Raw genomic sequence first — 18,218 nt, 5'->3', positions numbered from 1 at the left:
CTAAGAAGGTAGGATTTATATTTTAGAGCATGTAATATTTATAGAATATCTGTGGGGGGATACAATTTCATAAAGGTTTCCTAACAATTACCGGATATCAGACTAAAGCCTGAAAGCACTGTGAAACCAGTAAGATTCAGAATTCAAGCCTTGCTGCAGTTACTAGTCAAAACAAAATGAAACTGCAAGCATCCTCTTCTAATAAACAAGGGGAGGGAAACACAACATATTAACACACCTTAAAACACAAAGAAATCATCAAACAAATCAAAAGTGAATGCCTCCAAGGGGTAATAACCAGGCTGTGAGAAAAACAGGCCCGTTCCTCTCATCTTATTAGCATAGTAACATTCCCACAAGTCCTTTACAAGTCTGCTAGAGACTCTTTTTTTTATTACTTTGCTAGGAGTGAAGCCAATGTATCCTGCACTGTACCAGGGCTCCCAAAACTGAAGCCAATGTATCCTGCAGTGTACCAGGGCTCCCAAAACTGAAGCCAATGTATCCTGCACTGTACCAGGGCTCCCAAAATGAAGCCAATGTACCCTGCACTGTACCAGGGCTCCCAAAACTGAAGCCAATGTACCCTGCAGTGTACCAGGGCTCCCAAAACTGAAGCCAATGTACCCTGCAGTGTACCAGGGCTCCCAAAACTGAAGCCAATGTACCCTGCAGTGTACCAGGGCTCCCAAAACTGAAGCCAATGTACCCTGCAGTGTACCAGGGCTCCCAAAACTGAAGCCAATGTACCCTGCAGTGTACCAGGGCTCCCAAAACTGAAGCCAATGTACCCTGCAGTGTACCAGGGCTCCCAAAACTGAAGCCAATGTATCCTGCAGTGTACCAGGGCTCCCAAAACTGAAGCCAATGTATCCTGCAGTGTACCAGGGCTCCCAAAACTGAAGCCAATGTATCCTGCAGTGTACCAGGGCTCCCAAAACTGATGCCAATGTATCCTGCACTGTACCAGGGCTCCCAAAATGAAGCCAGTGTATCCTGCACTGTACCAGGGCTCCCAAAATGAAGCCAATGTATTCTGCACTGTACCAGGGCTCCCAAAACTGAAGCCAAAGTACCCTGCACTGTACCAGGACTCCCAAAACTGAAGCCAATGTACCCTGCACTGTACCAGGACTCCCAAAATGAAGCCAATGTACCCTGCACTGTACCAGGGCTCCTAAAATGAAGCCAATGTACCCTGCACTGTACCAGGGCTTCCCAGACATGAGCATGCTTTCTGATTTAGATCCCTGTAGCGATAGAGGTTGTTCGCTTGTACCGGTAGAAGTGCTCCTGCTTTCATTGTGTTCTGTGTCATTTCTCAGACATTGAAAAACCACTCCATAATTACTGTGCTCAGCTGTATACTGTGTTTGACTGCAAATACAACATAGACCTGTCTGTAAAGGGAAGCGGTATGGTTTATTTTATTTATGCGGAAGGGGGGGGGGGGGGGGGGGGGGGGGGGGCGGGGGAGAAACTTTTACAGATAAAACACACATTGGCAGAAATCCTGCATTTTTTTTTTAAATTTAAAATCCCTTTTGTTGTATAACAGTACATGCTGGAAGTGTGGGCAAGAGTTGACATTAAATGTTACATTCAAAATAACACCAGGCCCCTAACAGAAGCATTCATGTAAATGAATTGATCCTCCAGTCTGGGGACTATTGCTTTGTCAGGGTCATTGTATGTGCTGCACCCCTTGAAACCCTCCTGCAGCCCCCCGGGGGACCCTAGCTCCCAGTTTGGGAACCCCTGTCCTGCAATCACACTTAAAAATAGCCTGTGCATCCGTTTGGGGTCCTAATAACTGTTGCACAGGAAGTACATTTATTGTGGTCGCAAAAATTAGCTTCACATGAGCGAAACTGTCTAGAAAAGTACACGAGAATGTTGTTCCTTCTTAATTCTGAATATTAATTATTTTCGAAATATGGTTGCTAAATCATCAACATTTTGTTATTCAAATTAAAATATAATTTTATTTTAATAATATCTGTTTAACAAAACATTGCCTTTTGAATTTTTCATATTTTCATGTTTTCATAACAGCAGCAGTAATAATATAAAAGAGTTAATCCATTCGAAAATTGAGGTTGTGAACCAGTATCAAACACATTCTTATAAACAAAAGGAACAGCTTTTATTTAAAGGAGGCATGCTTTAAATACGTTCAACAGTTTAAAGTCCAATAGGACAGCGTAAAGACAATTTCTGCCTGTCAACTGTCGATTTTGTCTGCAATAAAACCTGACAAATAATCCAACACTTAAGATCTTATATATAAAAAAAGAAGGTTTGTCAGGCTTCATCAAAATAATTCCAGCATTTGATTTTGGTGAACCCTGTTCCCAGTCATCTTTCTCAGAATCCTGATAAGAGCACATAAAGGATTTGTGCAAGTCAGATAGTCCTGTCAAACACTGCAGCCTTCTGTGCAACACATTCCCTGGCAGCTTAATACCTCACTAACTTTGTGTTAGGCAGAAGGGCTCCTGAGCCAGATGAGTGTTTTGATCCTACATGGATGTGTGTTCCAAAGTATTTTTAACTTCTGTGTTCCTGTTTCAATTTGAATCAAAACATTAGAGCACGTCGGGCTGAAGCTTCATCGTAACCTCTGAAGTTTACGCAGAAAAAAAAAAAAGGTTTTACAGTCAAATTGTGGAAGACATAAACAATTCTTGACCAGGTCCAGCTTTGGTTATGTTTCCTGTCATTGATTACTGTTGCATTATTGATTACACATTCAGCATTCTGTGAATATCAACTTTTTGTAAACAATGTTGGTTTTAAACAATATGCAGTATGTTTAGCAGTAAAATGTATTTACAGAGCAGTGTGTCACAATGAAAAAAAAAGATCCGGTCAATAACTTTTCATGAGAGAACATAAAAATAACTCACGGAAATTTAGTCACGAGTGGCATAAACATTTATTCTATTAAATCATAGATTTACTTTGTTAAATTCAATCAAAACTTTCAGCTCAGGTTTATGACCCCACAAGTATTCTGTTTTTGGCACTTCCAAATATAGACAGACACTTGTGTTTATATTCAATAAGCTTTCATTTAAAACACACATATTATATATATATATATATATATATATATATATATATATATATATATCACCATAGAACAGGGAAATATGGGGTTCTGTCTATTCTCTATTGAATCAGACTGAAGTACTTACTGTCTCCTGAGTTTAATCAAATGAAACCTTCAGAACTAACAGTCATATTTTATGTATGGGGCCAAGGAATTGAATTCACTTGCAAGAGTTTAAAAATAGCTAGCAGTCCTCCAGGTCTAGCAGATTCACAGATAGCTTTCTTTAAGCAAGACCAAGCCAGGAAGTGAAACACAAAGCCTTCCTGCTGACGCACTTTTCACATTCCACCCCCCCACCCCCTTTTTGCAAGGTGTTTTAAAACCATGCCACGCAATTTTTTCCCTGTGCAGAAATGGATTTTGTAGAATAACAGCAAAGCCCATTATTAACTCTGCAACATTTCCACGGCACAAAGCTCTTGTAAGACTCATAGTCGCTGACTTAGGAGTACCTAATCAAACTGCACTGTGCAGAAAATTCACCTGGTCGAGCTCAGAGATGAGATGGAAAACTACTGAGAGCTGCTGCACTCAGACAGGACGTCCTGAAAACATCTGAGCTCCGAGGATCCTGGTGCATCACTGTCTCTTAAAACTATCTGACACCAGCGTGGTGTTAGAAACATGTCTGCCAGGTGCACATTGTGGACACAACTGTACAAATATGCTCCCTTACTCTGTTACAAGAATAAGTGTGATACGGATTACTGACCAGAAATATCCTGTAGGCATCCTTGCGTTTGACTGGTCCCCAGCATTGATCTGTGTCGTTGTAGTTGATATTACTCCCAGCACTGCAGGAATGGTTGCCACTGCAGAATAAAAACATTGCATATTTAAAGTGAATGCACAGCTATGGCCAAAAGTTTGCATCACCTTGAATTATAGATAAAATGTATATATATATATATATATATATATATATATATATATATATATATATACACAGACATGCTCAAATTTGTTGGTACCACCTCCACAAAAAACGAAGAATGCACAATTTTCTCTGAAATAACTTGAAACTGACAAAAGTAACTGACATCCACCATTGTTTATTCCATATTTAATAGAAATCAAATTTTGCTTTTGATTTTTTATTCAACATAATATTGTAAATAAGAAAACAAATGAAAATGGCATGGACAAAAATGATGGGACCGCTAACCTAATATTTTGTTGCACAACCTTTAGAGGCAATCACTGCAATCAAACGTTTTCTGTAGCTCTCAATGAGACGTCTGCACCTGTTAACAGGTAGTTTGGCCCACTCTTCCTGAGCAAACTGCTCCAGCTGTCTCAGGTTTGATGGGTGCCTTCTCCAGACTGCAAGTTTCAGCTCTTTCCATAGATGTTCGATAGGATTCAGATCAGGACTCATAGAAGGCCACTTCAGAATAGTCCAATGTTTTGTTCTTATCCATTCTTGGGTGCTTTTAGCTGTGTGTTTTGGGTCATTATCCTGTTGGAGGACCCATGACCTGCAACTGAGACAGAGCTTTCTAACACTGGGCAGTACGTTTCGCTCCAGAATGCCTTGATAGTCTTGAGATTTCATTGTGCCCTGCACAGATTCAAGGCACCCTGTGCCAGGCGTAGCAAAGCAGCCCCAAAACATAACCAAGCCTCCTCCATGTTTCACTGTAGGTATGGTGTTCTTTTCTTTGAAAGCTTCATTTTTCCGTCTGTGAACATAGAGCTGATGTGACTTGCCAAAAAGCTCCAGTTTTGACTCATCTGTCCAAAGGACATTCTCCCAGAAGGATTGTGGCTTGTCAATATGCATTTTAGCAAATTTCAGTCTGGCTTTTTTATGTTTTTCTTTCAAAAGTGGAGTCCTCCTGGGTCTTCTTCCATGGAGCCCACTTTCGCTCAAAAAGCGACGGATGGTGCGATCAGAAACTGACGTACCTTCACCTTGGAGTTCAGCTTGTATTTCTTTGGCAGTTATCCTTGGTTCTTTTTCTACCATTCGCACTATCCTTCTGTTCAATCTGGGGTCGATTTTCCTCTTGCGGCCGCGCCCAGGGAGGTTAGCTACAGTTCCATGGACCTTAAACTTCTTAATAATATTTGCAACTGTTGTCACAGGAACATCAAGCTGCTTGGAGATGGTCTTGTAGCCTTTACCTTTACCATGCTTGTCTATTATTTTCTTTCTGATCTCCTCAGACAACTCTCTCCTTTGCTTTCTCTGGTCCATGTTCAGTGTGGTACACACAATGATACCAAACAGCACAGTGACTACTTTTCTCCATTTAAATAGGCTGAATGACTGATTACAAGATTGGAGACATGTGTGATACTAATTAAAGAAACTAATTAGTTTGAAATATCACTATAATTCAATTATTTATTATCTTTTCTAAGGGGTACCAACAAATGTGTCCAGGCCATTTTAGAATATCTTTGTAGAATAAGCAATAATTCATCTCTTTTCACAGCTTCTTTGCTTTATTCTATGACATACCAAAGGCATGCAAGTATACATGATAAAATAGCTTTTAATTTCATCACTTTTCAGGAGGAAAGAAGCATTATTTCAATAAGCTGTAAGGGTACCAACAAATTTGAGCACGTCTGTATATATATATATATATATATATATATAAACAAGCAAACATACATAATTTAGATATTTTATTTACATCATGTAATCAAAGAAACTACAAAATGATATCGCAAAAGTCTACCAGAAGTCATAATAGTAGTAGAGTATTTCGTGTTGTTCATATATGGAAAACTACAGAGCACCATGTAATTCAGCATGCTAACGTAATATTATTCAGCAGGTTTAATTTTACTTTATGAAGCAAAACTTTTGGCCATTGCTGTAGAGCATGAAGAAGTCTAGGAGGGGCAGCAGGCTAGTTCACAAGATTCTCATGGTAATCTGGAGGTTTGAAATCAGTTAAGACAATATGTATTATCACTAACAAATTAAGACAACTTATGTTTCATTGTGTAAAATAAGTGGCTTTGGGTTGGAGTCTTTTTCGATTCTCCAAGCTGCAGTTTTTGTATTCCTGAGTTCACTTCCAAAACAGTAGTTGATGAAAACCAAATGGAGCAGTCAGAAACATTCAAACAAAGCACTTTTACTGCAAACTGCTTTCTGTTACTCAGCCATTTTGCAGTGTTATTTTAGTATAGCTGAATTAAAAGAAAAAAATATTGTGCTAGAAATGTTTTTGAGGCCATGTAACCAGCAATACCATTTCTTTCACAATGATATTAGAAAACATAGGTCACAACACATAACTGGCTGCTATTATTTCTTAGCATTTCTTAGCTATACAGACAATCCAATCACTCACGGTCTGGTTATTACATTTAGGGCTTGTCATAAAAACATATCTACAAGTAGGACTGTGTCCAAAGGTTCGAAGGTTCGTTCGCTAGCCAGGGATTCGAAGATTGTTTTAAATCTCATCAGGCAGGTTCACGCACTGTATTATTATTTTTTTTCTCCCCCCGTTAACAGAAACTGTTTGACAATGTGTGAATACTATAAATCACACATTAAATGTCACTCAAAATGTGATCTTTTGATTTGTATAATGCATACTAAGTAAACAAACGTTGGTATTAAAATCCACTACCATAGCAGAGGCTGTGTGGTCCAGTGGTTAAAGAAAAGGGCTTGTAACCATGAGGTCCCCAGTTCAAATCCCACCTCAGCCACTGACTCATTGTGTGACCCTGAGCAAGTCACTTAACCTCCTTGTGCTCCGTCTTTCGGGTGAGACGTAATTGTAAGTGACTCTGCAGCTGATGCATAGTTCACACACCCTTGTCTCTGTAAGTCGCCTTGGATAAAGGCGTCTGCTAAATAAACAAATAATAATAATAGCAGAGTATAGTATCCAAAGCAGTGGGCTCTTACCTCTAGTGACTGTATTGCTTCAGTAAAATATGTACTGAATACCTAATGTACAAGACAGTGTAAGAGAAGTGCTATGGTAGAATATGTTTGAAACATAAAAAATATACGCTAACACTAATAATTTTAACTTCGAAAACTGAGCATCGTCCACCCCTCCCTGCTCCAGCTTGTGTTATCCAGAGGCAAACCTTTAATTTCTTCAAAAGCCATCTCGAAAGCATAGTATTGTAACGTAAGGCGTAAGCTGTATTGAAAGAAACCCTGCTGCTGTTTGGGATTTTTTTTGTTAAATGCCCAGACGACTAAAAAAAAAAATGGAATGCAAACTGTGCAAGCGACTCGTATCATGGAGACATAAAAAATCTCTGGGGTCACTTGACATGCGTAAGCTCATGTTATTATTAGTATTATTAATATTTTTTGTAGTAGTAAAATGTGACAGATAACCTGCTTGGAACGGTGACTGTTAAATAAAGCTTTGTCCGCTGCAGTTGGTGCTGCTGCAATGCATGCTTACTGTATAGATCGCAAGCAGGCTCAATCACGTGTAAATAAACAACCTGTATTTTTATTTGTATTTAAATTATAAAAACATGATTACTGTCCTATATAACGTATTTTAAACTACATGTAAATGTTTTATTTCATTTATATGGATTACCTGTGAAATAATAGGATTTTCAATCAAATATAAACAAGTAGCTATGGTGACGTCACCAGTAAATTATGCAAATGAGTACCATCGAAGGTTCGAACCTTCCTTCGGTAATGTGTTCCTAACCTTCGAAGGTTAGAATGTACCCTTCGTTGCAGTCCTATCTAGAAGCAATCCAACAAGAACAGCACACAGTGACGTGATCCTGAATATTAAAGAACAATCCATCTGTGGCCGTGCAGAAGCCCTGCTGCTGTAAATAGTGTGTGGGAATGTAAGGTTGGCAGGGATGGGGTTAAATATGGCCCTGCCTGCAATCACAGGTGTGGCCATTCCCCAATTAGGTATTTGGTGCTATTTGGGGGACTGGCCAGATGTATAAAAGGAGACAGAAATCCTTTGTTTGTTGGAGGGTTTGGCGATTTTGGACCTGCGTTTATGTGTTTTTGGAGTCTGAAGTGAAGGCGAATGTCAAGCCTACATGCACTGATTGTATTGTATTGTTTTATTTTGGCCCTTGTGTCTGTTTTGTTTGATCCTGTTTGTATAATACACATGCTCATACGTGCTTGAACTGCAGCTTTCCCTGACTCCGAGTCTCTTTCGTGACGCTATCCTTTCACACCATCATTATTGAGTTGTCAGAAGAAGTCTTTTATTAAGAGATCTGTGAATTTATCCTGAGAATTATATACACATTGAGACACCATGCAGCTAGGAGTCTGGCAGGATTACGTACAGAGTTTTTACAGACGTAACAAGATTGCTCACAGTGCCTCCGATTCCCCATTTAGACTATGAGTCACTTGGGATTCAATCCAATTAACTTTTTTCAGCAGGGAAACGGTTTTTTAAGAGAATATTAATTCATGCAATAGGCGGTGTGAATGTGCTGCAGTATTCATTTTCATGCCATTAACACTTGATGGGTTCTTAGTTCCCTGTGAATGAAGATTACTCAGTTTCATAGTTGCATGATTTTCATTTGCCAAACATATGATTTCCCAGTTTAAAATGCTGAATGAGTTGGATCCTAATAACCTGCATCAACCCTGATCAAGGGCTGCTGGACCCATAACCTGCAATGGAAATATATCTTGAGCTGTTCTCTTGAGCGGTCTTAATTTGCACTCTTTGCACCCTGTGAAAAGTGCCATTTTCTGCCCATTCACCATCTGGCAGGGGTGTCTCAATGCCAAGGCAGCGCACTGTTTCTGGAAATGGATCTGACGCAATGGTTACCCAAAAGCATGTGTGCATTAGTCCCGAACTAATCATCTCCCAGCCTAACACTTTAACCAATCATTCCCATGTCACTGACCAAACACAGCCAATTGGTCAGCAGGTGTGCTAAAGATTGTTATACTAAAGGCAGATGTATTATAATAATGAATGTTTACTCTAAACCTAATACTGAATATTTGCTTGCTGTAGCCATGCACTGTCACTATACCCAGTAATACCTCCATCAGAATGATTCTGATATTTCAATTCGCAAAGGCTGAGCTATTTTTGGGTTTCCAACACAAGAGCTGTTAACCTGATTTGACATTCAAATTGGTTGACATCCCTGTTTCTGTAGTCTTCTATTCAAAATCCCCCCCCCCCCCCCCCATACCCCCACCTCCCCCATACCCCCACCTCTACCTGCCACACAAATGTGTGGCTCATCTGAGACTGAAACTATAATTACCTAACAATCTAAAATGGGCATCATAGAAACAGGTTCTTGGGCAGAGAGATGCTGCTAATTGGAACAAAAGTAATGCATCTCAGTGGCATGCAAGAAGACATGCCCAGCTACTGAGGACAGTTCATGCTGACAAACCCTACCCATCCAAATACAACCACTAATAATCTACCTGTCTACAACTACACTGCATCCAGAGACCAGGAGATTTCACAGGAGATTCATCCTTAGACAAACCCCCTAAATTCATGGCTAAATAATTCAGGAATGGGCAGAAGAATGTGACTTGTGTCACATGCATTCACCTCATAATTCACAGACTTTTACAGGAATACAGGTATGCATCCATTCCCAGATTGATCGACAATGAATAGGAATCATGTCTGTCTGTCTGTGTCTGCTTGTGTGTGTCTGTGTCTGTCTGTCTGTCTGTCTGTCTGTCTGTGTGTGTGTGTGTGTGTGTGTTTACCTACCTTTGCCCCAGCAGTCGTGACAGCCCCAGCCCTCTCCTTTTTACCCAGTTAATCAAGGCCACAGTACTCACCATGCCACCTCCATCAGTGAAACGGGTACAGCAGCTGCATAGATCGCCAGGTCTCCATAGAGGTAGACAATAATGCAGATGTAAAACATGTTGACACCCACTGCAGACAAACAAACAAAACAAATGAAAGTCAGTTCTGCCATACGTGTCCCTGATGTCAGTAAACAGAAGCAGCAGCTCATTTTTTTTTTACTTTATGACGTTCTCGCAAGTGTCTCTGCCGATTACCATTATATGAAAGTGTGAAAATCTGTCACAAGTGCAGAGGGAATGTGGAGAGGCAGCATCCTGTTTAGTGCCACTCTCCTTGTCAACGTGGAAGTGCTAGTGTGTCTTTCTCCTCAAATTGCAGGAAAACAAAGGGATAGGAATGTCATCTTCAGCGCACAGGATAGCTGCTCTCTCTTCAGTTGCTAGCATTGCTGTTTAAAACTGCACTCAAGCATGTTCAATTTGACTCGGAAATTCAGGTTCAAAGTCACTTGATTACATTGCTGCTGTGGAAGAATAATGTTCCGCTGTGGAGTACTGAAACGTTGCAGCACTTAGAGTAAGGAGCAGGGTTCCGAAAAATACAGCATCCCTGCGTGTTGCTACAACTGTTTAAATAGCGTACCTGTCATTTCTCTTCTCATTGGTAACATCCTGAGACTCTAAAACTCTAACAAAATATTCCATGAGCAAGGCAACAGCTCCGATAAAGATTAGGAATAATAACATGTATTAGATGCTAAGTTATATTACAACACTGTGACCCAGGATCTCTCTTTAGGGCCAGTGGGAGCCGCTCTCTCTTGAGGGGATCCTCTGACAGCGGTCACAGGGCACCAGGCTGTGTGATGGGACCCATCGTCCCTACAGGGACAGCTACAAAGGAGGCGAGGGGCGGAGGAGGAGAAAAAAAACTCTAGGCTTTCTGGAAAAGGGACGCACAGAATTTAAACTATCAGACAAATGATATGATAGGAAGGCAATGCAGCCTCACCTCTAGAATCACAGCAAGTCTTGTCATTGGCAGATTAGCTGAGCAGGTAAAATGAGGAGAATGCACTGCACAGGTTAAAGCAAGAACAGTGGCCTCCTTGACCTGCAGTGCTGAGTGCAGAGTACTGAACCTGCCCTACCCTGCAGTGCTGAGTGCAGAGTACTGGACCTGCCCTACCCTGCAGTGCTGAGTGCAGAGTACTGGACCTGCCCTACCCTGCATTTGCAAGCCATCTTACTTGTTCGTATTCTCTTTTCAATTTGCCACTTAAATAATTGTTTATTTTTTATTGGACAAGGAGTTGAGTCTAGTAAACAGGTTCTCTTGGAAACTGAATTGGAGAACTGGGGAAATATATATTTATGGTATTTTAAAAGGTGAAAAAAACAAGGTACTAAAAGCACAGGCAGAGAAGGAATAAAAACTGTACAAATCAATTTTTTTTGTCCGACAGGTCTTCTCCAGCCCAGCTAATGAGCAAAATAAATTTTACAAAAAGTCCAATCTTTCAGCTCTCTTTCGAAGACTTCCGAAGCAGGATGCCAGACTTAAAGCCGCACACAATAATCTGAACAGCAGCAGACCCGAAGGGCACGCTCCTGCTTGTGCCAACAGAAATACAGTGGCGAGAGCACAGTGAAAGAGCAGCAGCAAAGCTTAAAAGAAACAAGCAAACCTGACGCTGGGATTGAGTTTGCTTATTTCAGGATGCCGGTATTAAAGATTTGAAAACTCTTACTAGGGCTAGCAAAATAATCAGGCCACCCGTTTCTTATTTTGAATCTCTTTTGCTTCTCAATACTTTAATTCAGGATATCCATATGTTTCAAATACTACAGTATTAACAAGCTGCTGTTGCTTCCCGCTCCTGATCACTTCTTATCCTGTCTGTCAATTTTTGCCAAGCCGTGCAACCTACAGCACAGAAAGTGATTAGGCACCAGGAAGAAGACAGTTTACCATTTGATATCTGTAGCGGTGAACTTGAAAAGACTTCATGCAGTCGAATTAAAGAAAAGAAATAAAAAACAAGCAAGGAAACAACCGAAAGATCCATCATCGCAATGAAAGGGGGCTGGTATGAAGCTGCTCATGCCCATAAGGAAGAAGAAAGTGACTTTAAGCCTTGTTTAGCACTCCTCTAGGACCTGCTCTTGTTTCAATCATTGAAGCACTCCATTGATTATGACAATGAGGCATTACAAATACCCTTCGAAATTCACACAATTTAGCAGTGAGAAATTCATCTTCTCACTGCTAAACTGCAAAATCCTTTAAAACCACATAAACCTTGTCGGGGTGAATTCTTTTCAGACTCCAGCGATGCATTTCCCATTCGAGCAGCTCCAGATTCACTTACTACGCATCCAGAATCTTAATCATACTAATTGAGAAGGGAATCACTTTATGGAATGCTCTATTTTTTTTCCAGTAAAGCGTGCTTTCAGGAAGACAGATAGGCAGTGCCGGGAGGCTGCAGCTCCTCAGAGGAGCCTGTCACTCAATGCATTACTGCCAAGGAAATTAGAGCAAGGAGTCCATTAAAATGAAAAGGGTTATTGTTTAGAGGCTGGCTTGATTAATCTTTTATCAGGACAAATGTGCAAACGCTCCCCGCTGCTCCCAGACAGGCTGTGCTAATGGAAATAAACAGAGGCGCTGTGCAATGAAGGACAGTTGGGAAACTTGTAATGAAGAGGCAATAAGAAGACGGTTTTAAATAAACCAAGCTGCTCATGTTGTGAAGAAATGACATTTATCAACATGTATTAGTGGTATATACAGAATAAGGCACTGTACGTGTGTATATTCACAGAAAGATAGACAAAAACAAGTTGTTGTCTTTATAACACGGACAGTAGATTTATCTTTTTTTTTTTTAATAAGTTATTTTATATATATATATATATATATATATATATATATATATATATATATATATATATATATATATATATATATATATATATATATATAGACACACACACACACACATATAGTTGCCCACAGCAAACTCATGACGTACATGTGACAGACAGATGGATGAACAGGCAGACAGATAATGTTAACACCAGGTTTCATGACAATTGGATTAGCATTTCTCCAGAGACATGCAAGAATGTGTGACATACTGATGGGCAGGACAGACAGACACTCCCCCTATATGCCCAGAATCTTACATTATCAATAACTTATTTGGGGTCGACCCAGTGTTAAATATCCTGCCTGCAACCTGGCCTTTTAACTCTTTTTTACTCAGGCACTGCTTGCGATACATCATTGGAAGGAGGAGATTCAGAGCTTTAAAAAGAGGTCCTACTTGTGTATTTTCAGTACATGAGAGAGCCTTGAAGGCAAGTGGTTTGCAATGTTACTGCTGCGCTGTAAGACAGACCTACTCAGTGCAGTAAACAACCATTTTCACACAAAATCTTTATAAAATAAGAGAAATGGCAACATCGAAGGCACAAGGACCTATTTTCCTATATATTTTTTCATGTTTGTGGATCAGAGGCACGAGACCAGAGCTGTTTAGGGTTATGTTGCCCTGGTCACCACCTTGCTGGCAATTCAAGCCACAGTGAATAGCCCCATCTTGTGTCACATGACCAGGGTGTCAGGGATGAATAATTTGAATGTTATTTTGTTTTCTTTTGCACATTTTCAATTAAAAAAAAAAAATTCCATGTTCCCTACATTGTTGAAGTTTCATTGTGCCAGATTTGAGCTGGCCATGCTAAAATATTTTTTACAAACAATAAATAATGTTTTTTTTTTCTAAAAAGCGTCTCTCTTTTTCTATGTTTTTTGTTATCTGTATTGAACAGGGTTAATTTCAGACTATTTCACTTTTTTATTTTTATGAAACCCTAGTGTGTGCACATTCATTTCATGTACCTGTAACTTTTATAGTTTTAGCCACAAATCTAACAGTAGAAAACAGACACAAATATCTCTGACTGTTTAATCCCTAAAGTGTTAAATAATGTTCACACCAAGTTTCGTGACAAACTTTCATTACCAGGGGTGGATAATAACTTACTGTATAAGAATGCGTACTGTAACTAATTCTCCTTTAGTATTTAGACTCTGAATAACGAGTATGATTTGTATTACATATTTACTGTAAACAAAATACTTGGAAACTGAAACATTTCAAAAGGAATAAAAACTGTTTGGTTTTTTTTTTAAATGCTGAACAAAATAAAATACATTTTATCACTACACTGTGTTCTGTAAGACTGTATTAATAATTCTAATCTTGTGTGCTTGCAAAACTACTTTAGCTAAGTAAAACTGCCATTTTACCATGCTACAGCTGGAGCACCTTGTTCTATTGGTGCAGTACACAAAGGGTTAACCCAAATACCATCCAGTATTTAGAATTACATTCTGCAAGGGGTGGAGGGCTGATGGTCTGAGATTATTCCTGAGAATGTTTCTCTGGCTTTCCTTCCTTGTACAGGCTTGGCATTGTTCAAATATTCTTTTAGAATCTTGAAGGCAATACTGTTGCCTGGCCCTATTAAGATCCACAGGTAATACTGCTGCCTGGCCCTATTAAGATCCACACAAGAAATACTGCTGCCTGGCTCTATTAAGATCCACAGGCAATACTGCTGCTTGGCCCTATTAAGATCCACACAGACAATACTGCTGCCTGGCCCTATTAAGATCCACACAGGCAACACTGCTGCCTGTCCCTATTAAGATCCACACTATTTCACCTGGAGCCATTTACATCATCCAAAAATAAGCCTTTCATAAGATGCCACAGTCTTGGAAGTGCAATGGGGGCAATATACTTTGACTGGGCTGATCTTGATGCGACACATTTTAATCTCCAGCATGTTCCTAAACCTGTTATTAATGATTTAATTTTTTAGTAGCAAATCATTTTTGCAGAAAGTGACATATAGAGTTCATAATTTCTCACATTTACAATGAACATTAACATATTTTCTCCCCATTCTGAAGTTCAAAACTATCAGAGAGGAATTAAATAAGTTTAGATACACAGAACAATACTTTGTCTTGGGCCCCATTATATGTCAATGTTACAGCACAATTCATTATTATTTTGATTTATTTTAACTTTTGTTTTTCCTTGTACATAAGTACAGACATTTCATTCTATATTTATCCACTGATGGGGCAGTTTGGATCATCGGGACACATTTTATGGAAAAGGGTTATTTTATTTTAAAACAATACCACACAATATTATGCTTACTGACTTTGATTACTTTAATTAAAGGCACTTGGCTTCCAGCCAGCCCATACAGTACAGTACCTGTGCACTGGAGTCTAGAACTGCCTGCACCAGTACAGTACCTGTGCACTGGAATCTAGAACTGCCTGCACCAGTACAGTACCTGTGCACTGGAATCTAGAACTGCCTGCACCAGTACAGTACCTGTGCACTGGAATCTAGAACGGGCTGTACCAACAGTACCTGTGCACAGAAGTCTAGAACTGTCTGTACCAGTACAGTACCTGTGCACTGGAGTCTAGAACGGAGTCTGTAAAATATTTATACAAAACCCAGTCAGTCAATTCATTGAAGTGCTCTAGTACTGGATTGTGAGTGCAGAAGGCCACCTTTCTGTCTTTACAGCTAATCAACATTCATACCATTTACACAATTCCAAACACCCAGATTAAATATATACCGGTAACTATCCGAAGTTATATATAATATATAAAATGCACCAATGTATCAAAGGTCAATGCTGTGAAGTGCCATTTTCACTGTTTGCCGTTTTTGTGAAAATAAAACTGGGTGTTAAATGTTTTTGTTTGTAATGCTGAAACTTTAAAAGTTTTATTTCCCTATAAAATGTATTCAACTTTGGAATAACATTTAACAAACAGGGATGAATCCTGACAGTTGCCGTTCATATGACTTTGGACAGGTTCAAACCAGTGATGAAACAGTCCCACAGATATCCTTTCCATTGCTGGAAAACTGTCCTACTGTACATGTGCTGCAGCTGCCATCTAGTGGTAGCAATGTGATTCATCACAACATCAGAAACTTCAAATCCCACAATCTGCACAGTTCAAGATGGAATACACAGCAATCTGTGACCTTCTACCAGCCTGCCATTTTAGAGTTTCCAGGCTCAGTACAGTAAACTGCACAGAAAAAAAACCAAGGCGACCGCAATTAGCATTCAAAGTGCATTCCATTGCACGCAATCCAGTTTAAGAATGAACCTTTTCAGTGCATCATTCATGACTGCAACAGCGGAGGTATTAAAGCAGGTAATTGCCACTTCAAGCAATCGGGCGGTAAATAATTACATACCATTAGCTTTCTGAGAGAGAGCATTTGTACCCATGTCATGACAGGACACAAATGCACCGCTCACTAAAATACCAGAATATCCACCGTGGTTCTAAAAAGCATGAAGTGTGACAGATGACACAGATGCTCCTGATTGGCTGACTCATCCAGCATACTGTATGGTGGGTCATTTTGTTGCAAAGTTAATTTTCACTATAATGGCGTTTGAGAAAAAAAAAAAACAAAAAAAAAAAAACAAATTAAAACCAGTCAATTATATCCTATTCTAGAATCAATGGAAAACCTAATGAAACAGCTTGCTGCTCTGACTGCATTCCTAAAGCACTGCTTTACTCAAGGCAAGGTCCTCTAACTGAACTGCTCATATCACAGAATGATGTTTAAAAAATGTAAATGGAGATAACTGGTGAGATGTATTTATTTTAAAAACCAAGGTTACTGATTCTTAATGCAAAATTAAAAGTTTACAAACCTTTGCATTACTTGGGTATCATTATGTAAGTGGAATGCAATCATGTCTGTGTGTTGTATGATTTCCCCACTTCAGTTCCCAGAAGCTGCAGAAAGCATGCTTACCTTTGTTAAAGAACATGGAGGCCATCTGACCCATCTCAACCCGCTCCACAATGTCAAAGTGATCATCAGAGCTACCTCGCTCTGAAACAAGAAGAAACAAGCGCACATCAAAGACAGGTTTTACAAGATCCAGACAAAACAGTGTTCACACAGCAATACAAATCTCTTATTTACACAGAGCACAAATCCCATTGCATTTCCACAGAGCCCCTTTCTTCATGCTGGGGCTCTAGAATACTCACGGATGGAGAGGATGGGGCGGGTCTCTGATCGATCAAATCTATCCCTGACCATCACTTCATCATCGGAATCATCCAATGGGGAATCACTGTCATCTAACTGTGAACAGAGGAAAGGATTGCATTAACAGAGACTCATTATGATGATTTTATTAAATATCTTGAACTACAAAAACTCCAGCGCTGCTCAAGAACTCAGAGAAATCTCATTCCTGCTTCACAGCTAACCGAACACAGGCATCTGTTTTTTTCTCGTTTATCCCTGCCCTTATACGGTTGCTCATTGTGGGTTTTGTTTCTCAAATTACTAGTATTTATTTTTAAATATATAGCCTAATGCTACCTGAACTCAAAACAGAAACTCAATGTCAGATTGTGGACACAACCATCCCTGATGTATGCTGGTGAAATGCTGCCCCTCAACAGCAGGAAATGCACAATTAGATCTATCAGTATCATGAAAAAGTACCAATGACATACATCCACTGTATGCAGGGATGGAAAGAAGACTCTTATTGCATAGCACTTTCACCCATTCCAGGTTTTACTACGAGTTTGATTAGCCACACAGCAATCTCATGTGTGTACTCAAACTCATAATAAAAACAGGAATGGATCAGTATATGCAATGGGCATCTTATTTCTATCCCTGGTATGCACATGTAAAAATGAATGTGTGGTATAGAGCTTCAATATACCCCAGACTGGGATACTCTCCATAGCATACATACAGCAAGTACTGGCCACTCAACTACATCTCTATTGCCCGGGTCAGTGAGGGGGAAAGAGCACTTACCACTCCTTTAAGGCTCCTTCCTGTCATATAGGGTCAGGCTAGCTGCTGCCTTACTATATGCTATGGCTAATGAGAACAATCAAACACTGCCATACTTAAAGCAACAGGATTTTAAGTAATGCTTCAAGGACATCCAATTTAGATTAAAATCCCAAGAGTAATGTCTCCTACTCCTGTCTGAAAGCAGCTATTTCATGTTAAGCTATTAGTCCTGTCATTGCTGACAGCCATTTGAACAGGAATGTTAGTGCTAGTATGGGAATCACTGTACAATAACAGTAATTAACTTGAATGTAGAGGCAGCCACTATTTGCCAACATTGTGCAGCAGACAGATGAGAAACAAAATCATTTATTAAAATAATATAGCTGATAAACACATGATGAGAAATGTGTCAGCATGCATCTGTAGAAACCAGCAT

At 39.6% G+C, this 18,218-nt stretch overlaps 1 protein-coding gene across 1 annotated transcript in view; it reads right to left on the bottom strand.

Annotated features, from left to right (window-relative positions):
* Window positions 1-18,218, bottom strand: part of tmem104 (transmembrane protein 104) — a 152,191-nt gene that overhangs the window by 116,447 nt on the left and 17,526 nt on the right. The window contains exons 5-8 of the mRNA XM_034039805.3: window positions 17,005-17,101; window positions 16,763-16,843; window positions 9,891-9,990; window positions 3,831-3,930 (exon numbers count right to left, since the gene is read on the bottom strand). Of these exons, the coding sequence (XP_033895696.1) occupies window positions 3,831-3,930; window positions 9,891-9,990; window positions 16,763-16,843; window positions 17,005-17,101 (378 nt within the window). The remainder of the gene's footprint in view (window positions 1-3,830; window positions 3,931-9,890; window positions 9,991-16,762; window positions 16,844-17,004; window positions 17,102-18,218) is intronic.

The sequence above is a fragment of the Acipenser ruthenus genome, chromosome 17, assembly GCF_902713425.1.
Source record: "Acipenser ruthenus chromosome 17, fAciRut3.2 maternal haplotype, whole genome shotgun sequence".
NCBI classification, from domain to species: domain Eukaryota; kingdom Metazoa; phylum Chordata; class Actinopteri; order Acipenseriformes; family Acipenseridae; genus Acipenser; species Acipenser ruthenus.
Note: the sequence above shows the minus strand (reverse complement) of the source record. Positions and strands in the feature narration are given on the sequence as shown.